Source organism: Tamandua tetradactyla, chromosome 23, assembly GCF_023851605.1.
Source record: "Tamandua tetradactyla isolate mTamTet1 chromosome 23, mTamTet1.pri, whole genome shotgun sequence".
Classification (NCBI taxonomy): Eukaryota; Metazoa; Chordata; class Mammalia; order Pilosa; family Myrmecophagidae; genus Tamandua; species Tamandua tetradactyla.
The window spans coordinates 7,709,465-7,730,307 of NC_135349.1; the positions used below are offsets into that span (position 1 = coordinate 7,709,465).

General features: G+C 42.5%; 1 protein-coding gene and 2 long non-coding RNA genes across 5 annotated transcripts in view; 2 read left to right on the forward strand and 1 right to left on the reverse strand.

Moving 5' to 3' along the window:
• LOC143667011 (uncharacterized) overlaps positions 1-5,844 on the forward strand; it is a 23,759-nt gene extending 17,915 nt beyond the window's left edge. Inside the window, exon 3 of the long non-coding RNA XR_013167816.1 lies at positions 5,385-5,844. This is a non-coding gene — a long non-coding RNA (uncharacterized LOC143667011). The remainder of the gene's footprint in view (positions 1-5,384) is intronic.
• The window catches only part of LOC143667010 (uncharacterized), a 21,397-nt gene extending 6,213 nt beyond the window's left edge, over positions 1-15,184 (reverse strand). Inside the window, exons 1-2 of one of the 2 annotated variants that reach the window (XR_013167813.1) lie at positions 14,907-15,184; positions 12,929-13,150 (exon numbers count right to left, since the gene is read on the reverse strand). This is a non-coding gene — a long non-coding RNA (uncharacterized LOC143667010). Of the gene's footprint in view, positions 1-8,241; positions 8,598-12,928; positions 13,151-14,906 lie in introns of those variants that run through there. The other variant, XR_013167814.1, reaches the window with a different exon arrangement.
• A 94-nt stretch (positions 15,185-15,278) lies between these two features.
• On the forward strand, positions 15,279-20,224 carry ZNF655 (zinc finger protein 655). Of its 2 annotated transcripts, XM_077140712.1 has the most exons (5): positions 15,279-15,405; positions 16,229-16,391; positions 17,594-17,679; positions 18,105-18,231; positions 19,200-20,223. In XM_077140712.1, the coding sequence occupies exons 2-5, from the start codon at positions 16,256-16,258 to the stop codon at positions 19,394-19,396; spliced, it is 546 nt and encodes a 181-aa protein (XP_076996827.1). In that variant the 5' UTR covers positions 15,279-15,405; positions 16,229-16,255; the 3' UTR covers positions 19,397-20,223. The 2 variants fall into 2 exon arrangements, with proteins under 2 accessions (XP_076996827.1, XP_076996828.1); XM_077140713.1 differs by lacking the exons at positions 17,594-17,679; positions 18,105-18,231 and having other exon boundaries at positions 19,200-20,224.
• Positions 20,225-20,843: the final 619 nt, after the last annotated feature.

Sequence of the window (20,843 nt, forward strand, 5' to 3'; positions counted from 1 at the left end):
TCCTCTTTTATAGGACTCCAGAAACTTCCCACAACCCACCCAAATGGGTGGAGACATGTTGTCACCTAATCCAGCTTAACAACCACTCTTGATTAAATCACATCTCCAGGAGATGATCTAATTACAGTTTCAACAAACAGTACTGAATAGGAATTTGAAGAAACGGTTGCCTTTACAAAATAGGATTTGGATTAAAACTTGGCTTTTCTAGGGTACCTACATCCTTTCAAACCAGCACACTGTATAATTCCACTATCACCTTTGATCTTTCTCTCACTCTTTAGGGGTGTTTGGGCTATGACCATTCTAACTCTTCATGCTGGAAGGGGCTGTCAGTAATATGGGGTAGGGAGATGGAACTAGCTGTTGTTGTGGAGAGGCTGGGCCCTCTAGGTTTCAGGACTTACCTGGTCCAGGGACCTATCTGGAGGTTTTAAGTTTCTGGAAAGTTACCCTAGTTCATGGAACTCTTGTGGAATCATATATATTGTCCTAAGTGTTCTTTAGGATGGATGGAATGGTTTTGGTTGGAATTTGGCAAGTTATGACAAGTAGCAATGTCTAACTGAAGCTTGTGTTAAGAGTGACCTCCAGAGTAGCCCTCAATTCTATTTGAACTCTCTCAGCCACTGATATTTTATTAGTTACACTTCTTTTCCCCCTTTTGGTCAGGATGGAATTGTTGATCCCACAGTGCCAGGTCTGGATTCATCCCTGGGAGTCCTCTCCCACACTGCCAGGGAGACTTTCATCCCTGAATGTCATGTCCCACATAGTGGGGAGGGCAATGATTTCACTTACAGAGTTGGGCTTAGAGAAGGTGAGGCCACATCTGAGAAACAAAAGAGGTCCTCCAGAAGTAACTCTTAGGCATACCTAATAAGTAGGCTAAGCATCTCCACTACCTACATAAGGTTCACAAGAGTAAGCCTCAAGATCAAGGGCATGACCCACCAGAATGGCCATTATCAACAAAACAGAAAATGACAAGTGCTGGAGAGGATGCGGAGAAAGAGGCACACTTATCCACTGTTGGTGGGAATGTCAAATGGGGGGGGGGGTGCAACCACTGTGGAAGGCAGTTTGGCGGTTCCTCAAAAAGCTGAACATAGAATTGCCATACGACCCAGCAATACCATTGCTGGGAATCTACTCAAAGGACTTAAGGGCAAAGACACAAACGGACATTTGCACACCAATGTTTATAGCAGCGTTATTTACAATCGCAAAGAGATGGAAACAGCCGAAATCTCCATCAACAGAAGAGTGGCTAAACAAACTGTGGTATATACATACGATGGAATACTATGCAGCTTTAAGACAGGATAAACTTACGAAGCATGTAATAACATGGATGGACCTAGAGAACATTATGCTGAGTGAGTCTAGCCAAAAACTAAAGGACAAATACTGTATGGTCCCACTGATGTGAACAGACATTCGAGAATAAATTTGGAATATGTCATTGGTAACAGAGTCCAGCAGGAGGTAGAAACAGGGTAAGATAATGGGCAATTGGAGTTGAAGGGATACAGACTCTGCAACAGGACTAGATACAAAAACTCAAAAATGGACAGCACAATAATACCTAATTGTAAAGTAATCATGTTAAAACACTGAATGAAGCTGCATCTGAGCTATTGGTTTTTGTTTTGTTTTGTTTTGTTTTGACTTTACTATTATTACTTTTATTTTTGTCTCTATATTAACATTCTATATCTTTTTCGGTTATGTTGCTAGTTCTTCTAAACCGATGCAAATGTACTAAGAATTGATGATCATGCATCTATGTGATGATGTTAAGAATTACTGATTGCATATGTAGAATGGTAGGATTTCTAAATGTTGGGTTAATTTCTTTTTTTCCGTTAATTAAAAAAAAAAAAAAGAGAGAAGGGGTAATCGGAGCTGAAGGGATACAGACTGTACAACGGGACTGGATATAAAAACTCAGAAATGGACAGCACAATACTACCCAATTTTAATGCAATTATGTTAAAACACTGAATGAAGCTGCATGTGAGGTATAGGGTTTTTTTTTTTTTTCTCTTTCTATTAATGTTTTAATTCTTATTCTGTTGTCTTTTTATTTCTTTTTCTAAATCGATGCAAATGTACTAAGAAATGATGAATATGCAATGATGTTATTAAGAATTACTGATTGTACATGTAGAATGGAATGATTTCTAATTGTTTTGTTAATTCTTTTTTTAATTAATAAAAAAAAACTAAAAAAAAAAAAAAGATCAAGGGCATGGCCTGTTGATTTGGGTCTCTCTCATGTTTGACACAGTATCAGGGGATTCCTTGATGGTACAGTTTAATAGTTCCATATTTTTTCCTCCCATCCCTCAAGGGAATTTGCCAATATTTTTTCATCATCTGCTTAATATATTCTAGGATATAGTCAGGCATTACATTATACAAGATTAAAGGCCCTCATTCTTATTTTGGGTCCCCTGTGTTTCAGTTGTTAAATGAGCTATCCAGACAGGTTGAGTTAGATTATGTGCTACAGAAAATTTAGGTTCCGAACCAAATAAACCTTTCTTCCTTTGTCCAACCTAATGTTTTAATTGCTCTTAAGGTAGTCACCATTGAGAGAAAGGTATGGGGAAAAGGAAAGAAATAAAGCATGCTTAAAAGCTATTATCTAGAAAAGAACTCTAGGTCTAATAACTGACACAGGGGAAATGACTGGAAGCAAATAGGTCAGAGCCTACTAAATCTGGGGGCAAATTACACAGCCCAAGAAATCAGTCTGATCTGAGAAAAACCAAGCCCTGTAACACCAATCTTAGGTTTCCAAACTTGCAAGAGCAGGAGGCTGGAGAAGCCGTAAGAAAGCATCGCTCCCCCACATCTACTCCACAAGGGCCATGGAGGACAAAGGACAAGAGTCTCCCAGAAGGCAAACCTGAAGACCATGAAGTTCAATGTAAGGGAAGGAGCTTCCTTCTCTGCCTAGCAGGATTCTATTATTGCTATGGACCAGTGAGCACTGTTTCTCAAGCTTATCTTCTTTGGGAGTTTTAATCGCAGTGACACTGGTGTTGCTTTAACATTGTAAGTTGGGTTTATGTTGGGGGTGGGAGAAGGGAAGCATGTCTAACAACCTTTTAGTTAGTTCATAGGTCACTGGGCCAAAGGTAATCTGCCGGAGAGAACTGTCTCCTAAAGATCCTGGATTTTGAATTGAATGCAGTACCTGGATGGGACTTTGGGTTGTCTCTCTTGAGAAAGAAATAAATCTATACCATATATAAGACAGCTATTGGTGGCCAGAAGAAAGAATTGTGGCAGAGAATTCTAGATTTCTCAATCCATTCTCCCTTCTTCTATATGCACATCTTTATTGCACTTCTCAGCTTCCCTTTCGGTTACATAAAGTCCTGTGATTTCTTTTCAATAGAATGTAAGCAGAAAGGCTGTATGCAGCTTGCAGCTCTAGCCTTCAAAACTTCCAGTGCCCATTCTTCCATGTTCTTTTCTCCTTCCCATAAGCTGGAATGATCTTCAACAGCCAGAGTGACCTTGGAGACTGTATGTTGAAGTCGACAGAAGTAGTATTACCCCAGACTGCATTTGAATAGGTCCCACCACCTCCTCCCAACTTGGAACAACTAAGTTGCCCTGGACTATTAAGAAAATTAAATAGGCTTCTATATTTACGTTTTGGGCCTATTTGTTACAGCATGTTAGCCTCCTCTGATACATATGGCATGAGTATCTGTTGATTATTTTGCAGTACTCAAGTCTGGCAGATGCCTGTTGCTTCCCTCTGCTCCCTCTTGCACAATGGCTGAGACTATGCTGGTTTTGAAGCTCTTGGTGATTTGTCCTCACCAATTGTATTTTAGGGTTTGGCAGATAGCCTGTCACCTAACTGTGCTGTGGATATGCTGTCTGTCCACAGATTTTGGTTTTGCTATCCTAGTTGCTCTGTGTGTTTTCAAGGGGGAACTTGGGGAGATTCAAAAGCTATGTCACTATCATTACTATCATCTCTTTTGTGTTCCTTTGTTGAAAGTAAGGGAAACCTCACAGAAATATCCCAGTAGACTGCTCTATGAATCTCATTAGCTAGAATGGTAACCATGCCAATGTCTAAATAACCCATGCCTAAATAAAGGATGATGGTATTAAACCATGATTAGCATCAAGACTCATTTCCTGGAATTATAACAAAAAGGGAAGAGCACACAGGCACATAGAGGGTAACTGAACGTGAACGGAGCTCTGCCAGAAAGGAAGAAGCAAGACAGCAGCAGTGGCAAGGGTTATGGATTTGTGAATCAAATTAACATTGTTAAAATAAAAAAAAAGAAAAAAAAAATTACTCATTGCATATGTAGAATGGAATGATTTCTAAATGTTGTGTTAATTTTTTTTTAATTAATAAAAATAAATAAATGGGATCATAAAAAAAATTAACATTGTTAAGAACACTATTTTTCAAAATTCTTGACGATTCAGAGATGACTCCTATGTCATAACCTTGTATACATATATATATACACACACGTGTCCATATACCTGAAAAAGTTTTGTGAAACTACTTAACTATTACTACATAGAAAAATTAAAAAGTTAGTCAATTCCAAATATGACTTATAATATTTAAATATAACATACAAAAAAATTCCTAAAAAGGTACTAAACAAAAATCGTGTAGAGATTTTATTTAATGTGATGGGTGTGCTTGCCTGTTCATAAGTTCATTCCAGTCAGGAACACATGAAGATAATGCTACACGCATATCCAGGGCACTATTGAGCCTATTTCTTTTCTTTGTTTTCAGTCGTGTCAAGATGGAAAATCCTAATTCGCACAAACAGGTACTTGTGAAAGGTAACTAAAGCAATATACTCTTTCTACTTAGCAATGGAAATTCATCTTTAATCTTAATCCAAAAGGTTGATAAACTTAATGTCTTATAATAATTCTTCAGTGTGAATGATGAACTGAGGTGCAATAATTCATTTTCTTCCTCAGGTACCAAGTTGAATTGATTCTGGGTTTTGAAAAGCAAATGGATCTTTCATCCAAACATTTTTCTTTAATGACTCAAATTTCTCTTTAGGAAAGTAATGATCGAAGGCTTGACACAAAGAATTAAGATGCAACAATATCTCTAATTTTAATTCTTTTAAACAGTCTTCATTAATAATGTTTTCTTCAACATGTTGCAACAGCATTGGGAACATATAGTAGCTAGGGCAACTACTCTTAAGCCTTGCTTGCCACAACAATAATGTCTTCTGGAATCCCAGAATATGTTCAAGGTGTTGAAAGATATCATTGTTTTTTCCCTGTAGCTTCAAATTTAATTCATTAAGGATTGCAAAAATATCACTTAAATATGCCAATTTTGTTACCCATAGATCATCTTCAAGGACATTTGCCAAATGAGATTGCTTTTCCAGGAGAAAAATGTAATCTCATTCCTGAGCTCACATACTCTGCTTAATACTTTTCCTCGAGACAACCAACGAATTTCTGTATGAAAATAATAAGTGTGTGTGGTTAGCTCCAATCTCTGAACAGAATATTTCAAGAAGTAAACTGTTCATTGAACTTCCTTTGATAAAATTAACAATTTTTAGTGCATTTTTCAATACATCTGTCAGTTTTGGTGGAATTTCTTTGGATATTAAAGCTTCTTGATGAATAAAACAGTGATTTCAAAGAGCATTGCTATGAGTTGCTTCTAGAAATTTTTCAATAGCTCTACTATGTTTTCCAGTCATATCTGCTGCTCCATCACTTGAAATTCCTTTGCAATTTTTCCAGTTTAATTTATACTGATCAATAATACACTTTTCTAACTCAGTAAATAAATCTAATCCAGTTATATGTGGATTTAAATTTAAACACAACAAATCCTCTATAAAATCATCTTGCCACACATATCTGACATAAAGCAAGAATGTAATACATTTGCAATATCAGTACTCTCATCAAGCTGGAGTGCAAAATCTATACCAGACTGTAACCTTGTAATAAGTATTGCTTCTAAATGTTTGGCAATAGAGATCCGACGAGATATTGTATTATCACTAAGAGGTATAGTTCTTAATTTGTCAGCAGATTTGTCATCAAAAATCATACGCACCATGTCCATACATGCTGGAAGAATAATTTTTTCAGCAGCTGTGTGAGCCATTTTCTCTTCTGCCATGCGATATGAAACCAAATATGATAATAAGGCTCTCTCATTCATAGTTGTAGAACGACTACAAAATTGTGGTGGTAATTCTACACTATTATATTCTCTTTGAAAATGGTCTTCCTCGTCTTCATCTTCTTCCACCTTCAGTATCACTAGACCCTCCATCTCCCGGGGAGTATGGGGAGACAAACCTTTAGTATCCCTTGGGTAAGCTGCCATTATAAGGAACTGGCTTACTTGATCCAAATAGGATGTCCTTTTGCAGGACTGTCCTTTTTTGTCCTAGATGTTTAATGAGATTGCTTTCTGTTTCCCTGCAGGGTAGACAAATATAATAGTGGTATTAAAAAATGTTGTGCTGCTATGATTAATGCCTTTTACAACTGCTGATGAAGACAATTCGCTAAACCCAGTGATGAGACCTGGTAAATGCTGAGTGACAGCCATTAATGTGAGCTGGGTATCAGGAACATTTGGTGCCTTCCATACACAGCTCATTTCATAGCCGCAGAAACCTAGTGAGGTACACACAATTATCTTTCCGATTAACAACTTATAGTCAATGTGGTAGAGCCAGGAGTTAAATATAAGTCTGAGGCCCCAAGTCATAACTATGCTGCTACACTGCCTCCTGTTCACTCTAAAAAGTGATCTGGCCACACTTAAAAAGTGATCATCAAAGTAGAATGTACAAGATGATCCACTGGGGTACAGCTGAAAAAACTGTAACTTCTACTTAGGCTTTAAGGATAACAAATAAATTAAGCTTTATCAATAAATGATGTGAATATTGGAACACCTCATGTTACAAAAGTTCTCCAAGTTATTCTGGAAGCAGAATGGGATTTCCACAACACATGGGCTTTGAAAGTGGCACCCTCACTCAACCCTCACTCACCTGCCTGCTTTTAGGATATGGTATTTTATAGTTTATGTGAGCCTACTAGTGGGTTTGCAGATTATATTATCTGATTTTGCTAAACTAACCCTCACAAATTAGTCAGATGGCTTAGTTGATTCCTGAAAAGAAATCCTGCAATTATATCAAGGATGAATCGGATTTCAAAGGCAGTGAGTAGGATACTTATTCCAACAAATTTAATTTCATTCTCTCATTCATTAATCTCTGAGGAGCACTAGAGAGACTGACTCTTCCATTCATTTTCATTTCAATAGAATTCAGGCCCTCATAATCTCTAGTAATAGGCTATTGCAATGAGCTTGTTTGTTTTCCTTAGCTGTAACTTCTCCCAATCAAATATACAATAGGGTCTGAACAGCATGACCAAAACACAACTGTGATCAGATCACTCTCTTTCCTCAAAAATTAAGCATAGTGTGGGCAATGGTGGAGCAGTGGCAGAGTTCTCACTTGCCATGCTGAGACCTGGGTTCAATTACCAGTGCCTGCCCATGTGGAAAAAAAAAGCATCAATCTCCCCATTCAAGGGTTTCCATAACAAAACATTCTTTAAGTCTCACCTCCTTCACAGACTCTATGCTTGAGCCAAACTGGCCTCCTCACTGTTCCTCAACTTATGATTTCCCATCTTCATCCGTTTGTCTGTAACAAATTCCCTTTGCCAACTCCATTTCTCAAAAGTCTACCCTTTCTTAAAAACCTATTAAACCTTTCCTGATAACCTCTTTTTTTGTGTGTGCCCCATCTTAGAGCATATTTATATTCTATTTGACATAATTTGTGCTGCTATTCCTATCATCTTCTATTACATTTTCTTTGCTCATTTCCTTCATTTTTTAGTGACGTATCTTCTGAAAATTCCATTGTCTCAGATATGTTAAGCTCAAGGGAAAAAAATCTTAGTTCTTGACATTTGAGTCAACGTTTTAAAGGCGGGGAGGGGGGAAACTGTTCCCAGAAGTTTTCCCTCATAGTGGCAACATGAATCAAGACGAAGGGACTCAATAGAGAAGGAGAGACTGGGATGAGTTCAGGAGCAGAGTCGCTCTCCCCCGTTCTGGACAAGTATTAGTTCCCGAGGAACACAGATAAAAGCCTTCACCACAAGGAAAGCAAATGGCGACAACTCTGGAACACAGAAACTCACCTAGGGTCAAACCCGAGAGGAGGGCCAGAAGCCCCTCATCCCAGCGCGTTCACCAACGCTTCGTTCCCTCCCTGTGGTCCACGATATCTCTCCGGGGAGACGGCGCCTCCTCCCGCCGTGGCGGGGACCAAGGCCAGGGACATGGACCTCGCGCACCCCGCGCGAGGCGCCGCGGCGAAGGGGTCCCGGGACACAGCCGCATGCAGTCACCTGCCCCGCCCGTCTCCCCACCCCCGTCCCGCAGCCGGGACCTCGTCTCACCATGAACCCCGGAGAAGGCCAGGGTGCGGGGATAGAATAGGGAGGTGACTGGGGACAGAAAGGCGGAGGACTCAGACCTGGACCTTCAGCTCACCCGAAACCATACACAAAACCCGGAAGTGCGTCACACCATGTCTTCCGGGACTGCGGTGCGCTGGGGGACGGGGGGGGGGGGGGGGGGGGGGGTCCTCTCTAGGAGATCGGGAGGGATTTAATCTCAGCCCCAATGTGGTTGTCCTCAACAGGCGATTCTGTCAGTCTAGATGCTTCTGGGTGGTGGGTAAGCGCCATGGACTCTGTGGTCACGACCTTATTGCCACACCTTTGCCATAAAATAGGCTCTCTTGGTTTAAAGTATGCCAATGTTTAAGGCATCCTGTAAGCGCTCAGATGATGGTACAGGTGTAGGCACAGGGGTCAGGGAGGACAGATCCGTGTTCAGAGCATGTATCAGTTCAGGTCAGAGCAAATTGTGGTCCCTTCCAATGCAAAAGGGTACTGATGTCCTCAACCAGCAGGCAGCTAATATCCCCACGGGTCAGTGTTGGTCTCTAGTGCTGGCAGGTGGCACACTCAGCTGAGGAAGTGGCTGGATCAGCCTTAAGAGGTGGCCCATATTGTTCGGCCCACGCATAGCCTCCATCCTTGCCACGGCCACCTCTCTTTCATGAACCTATTGCATAAGCCTGTGATCAAGCAGCAAAGCAATTCGTCACTGCCCAGGAATTCATCAGTGCACCACTTTGCCTTAGGCCACCTCCCTCAGAATATGATGTGGATGACCAAGTGTACTGCTTTCACCTTTGTTCTCTGAGAGAATTTCTCTTCGTTAGTCTACTTCACCCCTGAGTGGGGCTGTAATGCAGGAACAATTTGTTACTGGTCAATGTCAACATATCGCACCAACCCATCCGTGAAGCCCTTATAAGATTCTGCCTGAATAATTAGTTGTAGGGAACATAAAGTCATAGGTGTAGGTTGGGTGTGGTGGCAGTGGAGCAGGGCTAAGTGACATGGGAGTTTGGGCCACCTATTCTAATTAATTTGTGATTTCTGGACCTGTTTAAACAAGATCTCAAATATACTACATGCACCACACAATGAATTTGGTATATCTAAAAATACACAGCTCATGATGGGCAACTCAGTTTGCATAGTCAGGAACCATCCCGAAGCCAAGTGCTTAGTGTCTCTGAAGTCCAGTAGCATACGAGAGCCTCTTTTTCAACCGGAGCACAGAATCTTAGGTATCTGTGCTGTGATTCTCCTATTGGGGCTTACAAAATTCCATCTGTATCTACCACAAAACTTCTGGAACCATTGTATCTGGAAGTCAGCTTGCACTGTTGTCTTGACCCTTCTCTGTACCGTACTAAAAACTTGCAGATTTCCAGGCCACTTGATATATGACTGTTCTAGTTTGCTAGCTGCCGGAATGCAACACACCAGAGATGGACTGGCTTTTAAAAAAAGGGGATTTATTTTGTTGGTTCTTCAGAGGAAAGGCAGCTAACTTTCCACTGAGGTTCTTTCTTAATGGAAGGCACAGGATGGTCTCTGCTGGTCTTCTCTCCAGGCCCCTGGGATCCAACAACTTTCCCCGGGGTGACTTCTTTCTGCATCTCCAAAGGCCTGGGCTGAGCTGCGAGTGCTGAGATGAGGAATGCCGAGCTGCTAGGCTGTGCTACATTGCGTTCTCTCATTTAAGCACCAGCCAATTAAGTCAAACGTCACTCATTGCAGCAGACACGCCTCCTAGCCGACTGCAGATGTAATTAGCAACAGATGAGGTTCACGTACCATTGGCTTATGTCCGCGGCAACAAGACTAGGTATGCTCACCTGGCCAAGTTGACAACTGAATCTAACTATCACAATGACAGTCGAAGTTTTCCCAAGTACCATATGCTGCCTCCCAAACACAAAGAGGTCCACCAAGCACTATGCTGTTTTCTTCAGGATAAGAGGATACAAGGTACCATAATGTGTCCTTTACCTTAGGGTGATGTCTTTAGAAGCCCCAGACCATTGGATCCCCCTCAAACTTCATCAATTTGACAAGGCCCTGATTCTTTATAAGGTTTATCAACTACCTTAGTAAGATGTCTTACTTAGACATCTAGGATCCCAGCCACCTGCTGCTTACTGAGTGTAATTTGTATTTTTTTTTTATCAATATGGTTAAACAACATGATGTCTGTAAAACTTAAGATGATAGAGTGCTTTGTGGACTTTATTGTGATGGGGGAGGGGGTGTCTCAGGATCCCAGTCTTACTCTAAACAGGCCCTGACTTTGACTCCAGTGACTTGCTGAGACTACCAATTAGCCTCCTTTGCATTTCTGCCAGTTATAAACAGATTTTAGGCCTAATTTTCAGCCGACTACCCAGCTACAGGAAAAGTACCTTATATGTCAAAAATTAATGTATATATCTGGATCTATTTCTTCACTTTCTATCCATTGATCTATTTGGTTATCTTCATGCCAATACTATACTGTCTTAAATTCAGGTAAAAAAAGTACTCCAATTTTATGCTTCTTTCTCAAGGTTGTTTTCACAATTCTAGGTCCTTTAGCATTTAAGTTAAAAATGCTAAAGGTTTCTACAAACAAACAAAAAAGTCTGCTGGGATTTGGTTGAGATTGCATTAAATGTACAGATCAGTTTGGGAGAAGCTAACATCTTAGCAATATTGAGTTTTTCAATCTATGACCACATTGTATTTCTCCACTTACTCAGATCCTTCACAATTTCTCTCAATATTCCTCTATAATGTTTAGCATCAGGGTCTTGAACATCTTTTAAAAAACTATATTCCTAAGTATTTTATATTTTCTGGTGTTATTATAAATAGCATTATTCTTTAATTTTCATGTTCCAGTTATTTATGGCTAGTATATAGCAAGATGACTGATTTTTGTTTTGACAGTATTAGTTTGCTATAATCCTGTAACAAATTACCACCCTTAGGTGCTTAAGGCAACACAAATTTAGTTATCTTACAGTTCAGGAAGTCAGAAGTTTAAAATGGGCCAGCAGGATTGTGTTCCTTCTGAAGGCTAGGAGAGAATCCTTCACCTTGTCCTTTCCAGCTTCTAGAGGCCGCCTGCATTCCTTGGCTTGAGTGATGGTTTGAAAGGATTACGTACCCTAGAAAAGCCATGTTTTAATTCTGATCCCATCACATGGAGGCAGCTTCTTTTAATCCCTATTCAGCACTTTAGATTGGAGACTTGAATAGATTATCTCCATGGAGATATGACTCACCCAATTGTGGGGATTAATTAGAGGGAGATGTGACTCCACTCATTTCAGGTGAGGTCTTGAATAGTTTACTGAAATCCTTTAGAATAGGAAGCATTTTAGAGAAAGCTGAAGAATGACAAGAGAGACATGAGAGATCCACAAGAACCGAGAGCCCACACAGCTAGAGACCTTTGGAGATAAAGAAGGAAATCACCCCTGGAAGAGCTTCCTGAAACAAGAAGCCTGGAGAGAAAGCTAGCAGATGTTGCCATGTTCGCCATGTGCCTTTCCAGTTGAGAGAGAAACCCTGAACATCATGGGCCTTTCTGGAGTGAAGGTAACCTCTTGTTGGTGCTTTAATTTGGACATTTTCATAGCTTAAGAATGTAAACTAGCAACTTAATAAATTCCTCCTTTTAAAAGCCATTCCATTTCTGGTGTATTGCATTCTGCAGCCAGCAAACTAGAACAGCTGGTGATCCCTTCATCTTTAAAGCCAGCTGCATAGCACCCTCAATCTATGACATTTTTTCCTCCTTCTTAATTCTTTCCTCCCACCTGGGTCTACCTGGATAATCCAAGATAATCTGTGTGTCTCAACGTAGTCCTATCTACAAAGGCCCTTTTGCCACGGAAGGGACATATTCACAGGCTCTGGGGATTAGGACGTAAGCATCTTTGGGGAGCCATTTTTCTATCACCCACCCTGGTATTTTACAACTCAGGGAATCCACTTATTCTCGTAGGTTATTATTTTTTTTTTGGGGGGGGAGTTAGATTCCTTAGGACTTTCCATATTTAAAATGCATCTTCCGGAAATGATATATCATTGGGTTTGTGGGTTGTTTTTATTTTTTTTTAATCCAATGTGACCATCTCTTTATCCATTGTGAGGACTGGCCCAAATAACCTTGTCTGCCATATTCCTTGAAATGCTTTCACCCACAATTCTCCAGTCTGACCTTCCATTCTGATTACTCTGTAGGTCCCAAAACTTTGATGCGTTTTGGATTTATCTAGGGATCTTTAAATGATACTGATGCTTGGTTCCCACTCCCAGACATTCCAATTTAATTGTATGAAGTGTATTCCTGGACTTTGGGATTTTTTTTTAAAGATCCTCAGGTGATTCTAATTCACAGCAAACTGCGATCCCACTTGGCTAGCCTCATACCTACCAGGTTTATTTCTCTCTGTGTGACATTTCTTCTCCACTCTTCACTTCCCCAGTGGTCCAGTTAAAGTAGCAATCCACGACTTTATTCAGGCTCCAACTCAAAACGTTCCTTTCCAACCACGAAGCTGACCCAATCTGTTCTAATTATCCCATTTCTTCAGCACTTAACCTGTGTAGTTGATTTTTATGTGCAAATGCTGTGCTTCTATCTCGAGCTATGAACCTGTAAGCAGAGGCATATCTTACTTCTGGGGGGATCCAGGGCCTGAGATTCCCCTCCATATTGAGAGCAGGTCATTGCATGTAGCCATCTACATGACCAGGACAGATATTAAAGGTCATCAGCCTTTCTCAGGGGGGTAAGAATGTACAAATGGTATCATAAACAACGCATTGAAACTCCCCTCCCCTGATTACTTCTAACAAATTGCTGTGTCATGAGACCCAGTTCAAACTCTGTTGCTATACCCTGTGAAATTTCTTTGTCCTGAACACTTATATGCCACCCCGGCACTCCCCAATCTTTGCAGAGCCCTAGCCTTCATTTTCCACGGCTGGCAGCCACCATGGAAGATCTCCTGTTCAGAAGTCCTAATAAAATTCATGTCTAACTCCGTGCCGGACATGTCCTTTGGTCTTGGGCTACCCTAACCAAAGCCCTCCAAGAGTTGATAGGAACACTTCTTTTTCATCTGTCACAATGCCTACAGCAACCGTGGGAATATGGAAGAGACTGAGTGTTCAATACCTTGGGAATAGTTACAAATACATTTTCTTTAAAGCAATATTGTCCAAGTTAAAAATCACAAATTTCATGAATTGTTTCCAAGCATGTCATCGAAAGAGTTTAAAGAAAATTCTGCTCAAAAGCAAAACAGTTAACTACTGTTTCTTACCACTCTGTTAAGAACAATGACTATTTGTCAGAACTGGTGTCTTAAATGGGTGCCTCCTATAGTCTTCTTACCAAAGGAGCAAACTGCCTGAGTCAGCTAAAACTTAGACACAATGTGCAATGCTACCATAATTTGCTCACCTCTGCTGCAGAAATGGGTTCCCACCACTCTGCTGGTAGGTACAACCAGTGGGGACCTGGGATGTGGGAGAATGGAAACTTGGGAAAGAACCCCAAGCCTTTAGCTAGTTTAGCATATCAGAATTGCTATGAAAAGGTGGAAGGACTATGTCATCTGTTGTCCCAGGGACCTCAATAAGGTCCTCAAAAATGGCTACATATCACCATACTATGGGGGTATACTGTTCAACACAAGAAAAAGTTTCTAACTGGAGCTGTCCAGCAAGCAACGGACTAGGCAGTGCATTTCCTAACTCTGATGCTGGCTCCACTGGGACAGGGGCAGGGTAGACTAATAAGAACTTTCACTGAGTAGGAAATTTGGTTATAACAATGATTTTCAAGGAGGAAAGAGAGGAAAAGCATATCAGAATCTCTGGCGAGGCTGATGTAGTTTAAAAAAGCATATGGAATACCACATTTTTGGTTTTTCTTTAATTTGAAATATGAAATAACATCAAAGGATTCCACCTGATCTGTGAGGGTGACTAATAACTACATCCCTTCCACTTCTGTCGTTTTGATTCTTTGAGAGTCTTGCCCATCCGCAGGACATCACATTCTCTAAGAATCCAAGAACATCAAGAGGCCACAATGCCTTAAGGTCTTCCATCCCCATGCCCTATGCCTTACCTATCTCTATTTTGGCAAAGTCTAGTCCTTCCACCAGGAACACAGCTCTCTTTCAGTCTCAGCTCCTTTTCTCCCCTCCATTCCAACTTGATTAAGGGGCTTGCTGTCCTTAATCACTATACCAGCCATTTTATAATCATAATTATCATGTTATAATCATAACGAATCGTATTTCGCACATTGTGCAGGCACCACTGTGCTAAGTGTCCTACTGGCAGACCCGAGGAAGTCGGACCCCAGGTCTGCCATCCTCCTCGCCCGGGATACGCACCCACTCAGGCTGGACACCGCCCCGCGGGGAACGTCGAGGGTCGGCTGGGCCAGGGTAGAGCCTGAGGGGTCTCCTTTCCCGCGCCCGGGGCCGTGGCGGCCATTACCGTACACTGGAGAGAGAGGTGGCCAGCTGGGACTGTGCGGAAAAGAAAAGCGAGCTTCGGCAGCCCAGGTTGCTAGGACACCGACCCAGGCAGGGCCGCAGGTCCCGCACGCAGACCTGACCCCTCACGCGGAATCCTCACCCGCGGGGCCCTCCGCCTCGGGCCTGCCGGGTCTCCGCTACCGGAAATGCCACCGAGAAGCACCGGCCTCCAGGAGGGCTAGAGGGGCCCTCTGCGCGGGGGAGTCACCCGGAAGCGGCTCTGAGGCTCCGCCCCCCGCGGCCCGGCGGGTGCGCGCTGCGGAGACTGCCACTTGTTTTCCTCGCTCGAGAGGAGTCGATTATCGACCTCCGACCAGAGCTGTTCTGTGTTCAGGGGCGCGCGGAAGCCGGGGTGAGCAAGCCTGTCTCTCTTCAGTCCGGGTCCACCTGACGCCCCGCTGTCAGGACTTCGTGACCGTACCCCCAGGATGAGCTGGGTCTCTGGTCCACTTCACCCCTTGGGACTGTGTCTTCTCCCGAAGGGGAAGTGGGAGGAGGGCAGCGCCGGGCGAGGCCCTCTGAGCCCCAAGGACAGAGAGCCGAGCCAAGGCCCTTTTTGAGTTTGTGGAAGGAGGCTGGAACCCTGGCCGGTGCTTGGGTTTGAAGGGCACCAGTACAACCTTTCGAACGGCAGGTCTTTTCTCCGTTGCTGTCGATACTGGGAAAAGGCTTGCCCACCCAGTCTGAGTTAGCAAAGCTGTCACCCAAAAGAGAAGTTTTATTATATTCAAGCCCATTTAGTAAGTTCGACATTTAGTAAGGCCGACAGTGTTACCAATTAATGCCTAGTGGTGGTGGGGGCGCTCTGTTTTGAAAAAAATAGATGAGTAATCATAATTAGCATATTTCTGGGTACACTGCTGAGCCTTGAAAGAAGCTTTTAAACCTTCCGCAGAGATCTTAGCACTACTAAATTATCTCGTGATTTTTTTTTTTTTTGAAAATCACGAATTCTGAGTAATTGGAGTTCAAATAAGCCTTCATAGTTGGACCATATGATTTGGCTCCTAAATATTTGAAACTGAATAATGTCCGTTTGTATTTCTTTTGTTTATTTTGGATGCTTAATCGTTATCAACTATCTTTTAAGAGTCTACAGGGTGCAAAGTTCTGAGAATATAAGTGCAGGGGTATTTTAACGTATTACAGTGATTTCTCCTAATCTCATCCTGCAGTGATGGTCCTTGTCCTCCAGAACAGGGATGGAGGAAATATCTGCCCAGGAAGAAGCAGGATCACCAAGGGTCCAGTTGCAGTCTTTGGAGACTCAATCTGAGGGTCTGTCCCCAGAGCCTCAGGTCATGCAGGAGACCAACACGGAACAGGGACTCATTGGGGGTAAGGCAGAGAGAGAGCTGCGTCCAGGAGCATGGGAGTGGAGAGGGGCTTCTGGGTCTTATTTGAGAAAGGTCAGAAGCTTCGGTAAGAAGATGGCCCCTCGATGGAGGTCTGGATGGGAGGAACAAATGTGATTTGTTTCAGTCCCTGCATGGACCCCTCGGTAAGAGTCTGGGCCCCTCCATTAAGGACAGCTCATCTTTCTTTAGTGAGCAGAGTGGTAACTCACTCTGTTTCCTTCAGACACCCTTCTCTTGAATACTTCCTAAGACATGCTGCTTTTGCCGCATCTCACAATTTGTGCCTGGCCCTCAGTGTCAAATTTTTCCTTACTTCCTCCTTGGATTGAGGCCTGTTCCCTTCACTTAGTTTCTCTCTCCTTGGTGAACTTGTGTGCTTTACCACCTGCCATTCGATTCTAACTGCTGTGTTCGTGACTAATTTTGGTCAAGAAAGCAACCATTTAATTCCTTGATCAAGCCCAGTGCCTGTATGAATGTATACATTTTAGGTGTGCAATGTATAATCACATTTTTATGTACTGTATAAATAGATTGGTCTGTCATCTTCCTCCTTTGTTTTGTAAGAGCTTGTCTTAGATTACTTGTGGCCTACTCTAGAGCTTGAAATAACATGTGTCAGCAATGCAGGTCTCGTGTCACGGTGCATTGAGTGCTGTGGGGTGTTGTGGGTGTATGGAGAAGGATTGTAAGGAAACAGATGAACATTCCTTATTCTTAGAGGCCTTCCAGACTGGTTGCAGAGACAGTTGTCGCTCACAAGAGAAAGCCTTAATGAAATTTAGAGAACAACATGGGAAGGGGTCAGGAATCTACTAAATAATCATGGCCTTGGACGAGTCACTGCAAGTCGTTATGCTTTGCTTTGCCCATCTGCAAAACAGGTATACTGCTTATCTATCTGTTAGAGGAATGTCATGTCGTAAGAATAAAGTGAAATATGAGATTTCATAATAAAATTCTGTGTAACAGGTAGGTCTGAACATAGATAAATAGGACATGCGAGGGCTGTGAAGGAGCAGAGTACAGACACCTGATACTTGCTAAAGGTCCACTGGTATAACTAGAATGTAGACGTGAAGAAGGGTCCCCACCAACTCCCCTGGGGCTGGAGAGGCCTCTTCTGAAAGGGAGCCCTGGGGAAGGGCCACTCTCACTCTTGACTCCTTTCTCCTCTCTCAGCTCCACCTGTTCCCCAGGTGCCTGCACTTCCCCTCGCGGGAAGCCCAGGAGACCAGGCAGCTGCACTTCTGACAGCCAGGTACCAGGTGAGCTGAGGATCCCTCTGCTTTTCCTCAAGGATTTTTGCTGCTGATTGAATGTGGCCTCTCCCTCATCCCATCCATAAACCTTGCCTGGAATTTTTTTCAATAGCAGACACCAGTTTGGGAACCAATCATCTTCAGAGACCTGGACTTCATACAAACCACCTCCCCATCTCCCCAACAACACAAGCCAACAATATTCCTTCCCTATGTCGGCTCTTCATCCATGATGTTGTGATGGGCACTTGCTTATTAGAATTAAAGGGTTATGGGATTTGTTCTCTAGGTCCTAATCTCTTCTCCCTCCTCTCCGACATAAATCCACACTGGGCGCCCTCTCTCCCTCTCTCCGTATCATCACCTTCATTCTCTAGCCATGGTGCTGTAGTGGGTTCATTTCCCAGAGCAGCCAGGATGTATTATTTCAGGACTTTGTGACATTCGAGGATGTGGCTGTGTACCTCACTCGAGAGGAATGGGGATGCCTGGATCCTGTTCAGAGGGATCTCTACAGAGAAGTGATGTTAGAGAATTTTGGGAACGTGGTCTCACTGGGTAAGGACTATCTTTCTTATTATTCAATTTACTTATTAGGATTTCTTTACTTCCTTGTTTTGAGTAGGTACGAAGTCGCTGAGAATGTCAGAGGGTGGCTCAGCTTTTAGGTCTTAGAATCTCCTAATCCTCCATCTTTAGAGTCATCTCATCTGGGAGTGGGCTGATTAAGCTGTCTATGATTGAAGAAGAGATATTCTGCTCCTTACTCCCAGTTAATGTTTCCTACTTTTGTGGGGTCTCTGTTCCCTTTTGGGAAAGGGTAACTTGCTTGCTTTACCCAAGTTCTCACCTGCTCAGTCTTCTCCTTTTTAATAAGACAGATTCTAGGGCTTCCCAGCCCTCAGCCACTTTCCTCTCTGGTATCTCGGTACCTCTGTATCTGAGAATTTCCCTTTTTCCTAGGAAGAAAAACGTCTTTTTTAAAAGATGGGCTGAAATCCTTCTTGTTGAATAATCACTGACCTCTTCAGCTCCCCAAATTCATCTTCAGGCAGGCCACATTTGAGAGACTTCACAGGCCTAACTTGCCATGAGTGAGTCATTCCTCACTCATGCCATTCCCCCTGCAGTAATCCCAAGTAACCCCATCCAGGGCCCCAGAAGCTCAGGCAATCACCCCACACTCAGGGCCTTAAACTATACCTTTTCTTTGTCATTTTGAATGATCTAGCTGTAGAAAAGCATCAGTGGGGGTTGTAGTGGGCCCCCTTAATGTGAGCATGGCTCCTTTTCTGCTTTTTTTTGTTTTGCCTGTCTCTGCTTCTGCTATTTTCCCTTAATTAATTATCTAATCAACACCCCCCCCCCTTTTTTTTTTTGCATTTCCTGTGCTGGTGGCATCCAGGGCATTGTCCTGGCTCCTTGATTACATTCAACGTTAAAGAGGTCTTACCCTTGGGGAGGCAGCCTGCCCACTGGGAAGGTTTTTAGTGGGTTTTCCATCCCTGGCTCTTTGATCTTTGTAGGCATACTTCTCCGCCTTCCCACCATCCGGATTCATAGTGTGAATTCCTGCCCGGCCCTGAGTCATACCCAGGCGAGTGCTTTCTCTGGAGAAACACTTGCAGTCCTTTCAGCAGGAATCGCCAAGAGATGGCTCAAGTATCGGCTTCCCATCGATATTGCTCATCCCTGCTCGGAACCTTCTTTGCCACGATTGTAAGACATTAAATTTTGATTGATGGAATAGATACCTCCCTCCCACTCCCACCCCCAGGGTGCCAGCACTATGTAAAATTGTAGATCCTCAAATGACCTTTGTTAAGTTCTAATATAAAGGGCCGGGGAATCCCTTGGTTGCAACCAGATGTGTTTTGAACCCAGTTCGTTCAGAAACCTTGGGTTCCAAGAAACCATGAAGTTCAACCCTACTTTCAATCACGATCATATCATGTTATTTTAGAATGTGGAGCATATGCTGTGCACCCCACCTTTTCTGTAGTGAGCATGACCTGCTGCTCACATTGCCAAACTCCCCTGTAATCCCTGGGTTTTTGTCATGTGTAATAGTCTAGCCGTCCATCTTCTTCCTTTAAAATCCCTATGGCTCTCTCCAAGGTCCTGCCTTCCTCCCCTTTATTCTTTGTGGTGCTATACAGATTGATGCATTTATATTTCCTTTCCTGATCAAGCATTCCTTAGCTTTGCCCTTGATGGAGGGGAAATGGGAGGGCGAAAGTGTCAATTTGCTTTATTTCTTTATTTCAGGGTATGAAATTGAATGTATATTTAGCAACTTTGTAAACTGTAAAGAGATATATAATTGTAAATTACTGTTAATTTTACCTAATAATTACAGAATTTCCAACAGTTAACCTGTCTACTTTTTGGAGTAAAGAAATCTCTTAGCACTTTACTGCAGTCTAATAGTACAGCCTTCTATTAGACTGAACTTTCCCATTTCCTCTGTCATCTCTGCACACACTCACACGGACTAAGCATATGTGTGCGTCCACCCCCCCACACAAAATCCTCCTGCTTAGTTTGCTTTATTTTTTTTTTTTTTTTTTTTTTTTTTTTTTAGAGAGAGGGAGGAAGGGAAGGAGGAAAGACAGAGAAGGAAGGAAGGATGGAAGGAAGGAAGGGAGGAAGAAAGGGAAACATCTTTAAACATTTTCTTGTTTTTTATTATATTTTGTTTGTTTGTTTGTTTTTTACATGGGCTGGGGCCGGGAATCGAACCGGGGTCCTCCGGCATCGCAGGCAAGCACTCTTGCCCGCTGAGCCACCGCGGCCCGCCCAGTTTGCTTTATTTTTTAAGTGCATGGGTCAGGAATCGAACCTGGGTCAATTTGCTTTTTATGACCAAGTCAGCAGTATCTCCTTAGCAATTACTATTTTTATAGTACTTGGGAAGTCATTTTCTTATTTGTGAGTTCAGCAAACTCCACCTGAAATTGAGCTTTACAGTTAGCAATTTAGCTTGTTTGCTTCTGTAAAATTGCATTTTATAATTCAGTCCCCGAATTAGCAGCTCCAATCTCCATTTCACATCTTTTTCCCGTGACAGGAGCTCTGGGTAGTATTAGTCACAGGCGTTGGAGTTTTGGTCTCCTCTATAGTAATAAATATACAGACCATGGACAACTGAGTAAAAGAGTACGAAAGAA

Coding starts and splice junctions, on each gene's coding strand:
- ZNF655 (XM_077140712.1), top strand. CDS start 16,256: ATGGAGGAAATATCTGCCCAGGAAGAAGCAGGATCACCAAGGGTCCAG. Junction 17,680..18,104: donor TTCTGACAGCCAGGTACCAG/GTGAGCTGAGGA, acceptor GTATTATTTCAG/GACTTTGTGACATTCGAGGA. Junction 18,232..19,199: donor TGGGAACGTGGTCTCACTGG/GTAAGGACTATC, acceptor TGATCTTTGTAG/GCATACTTCTCCGCCTTCCC.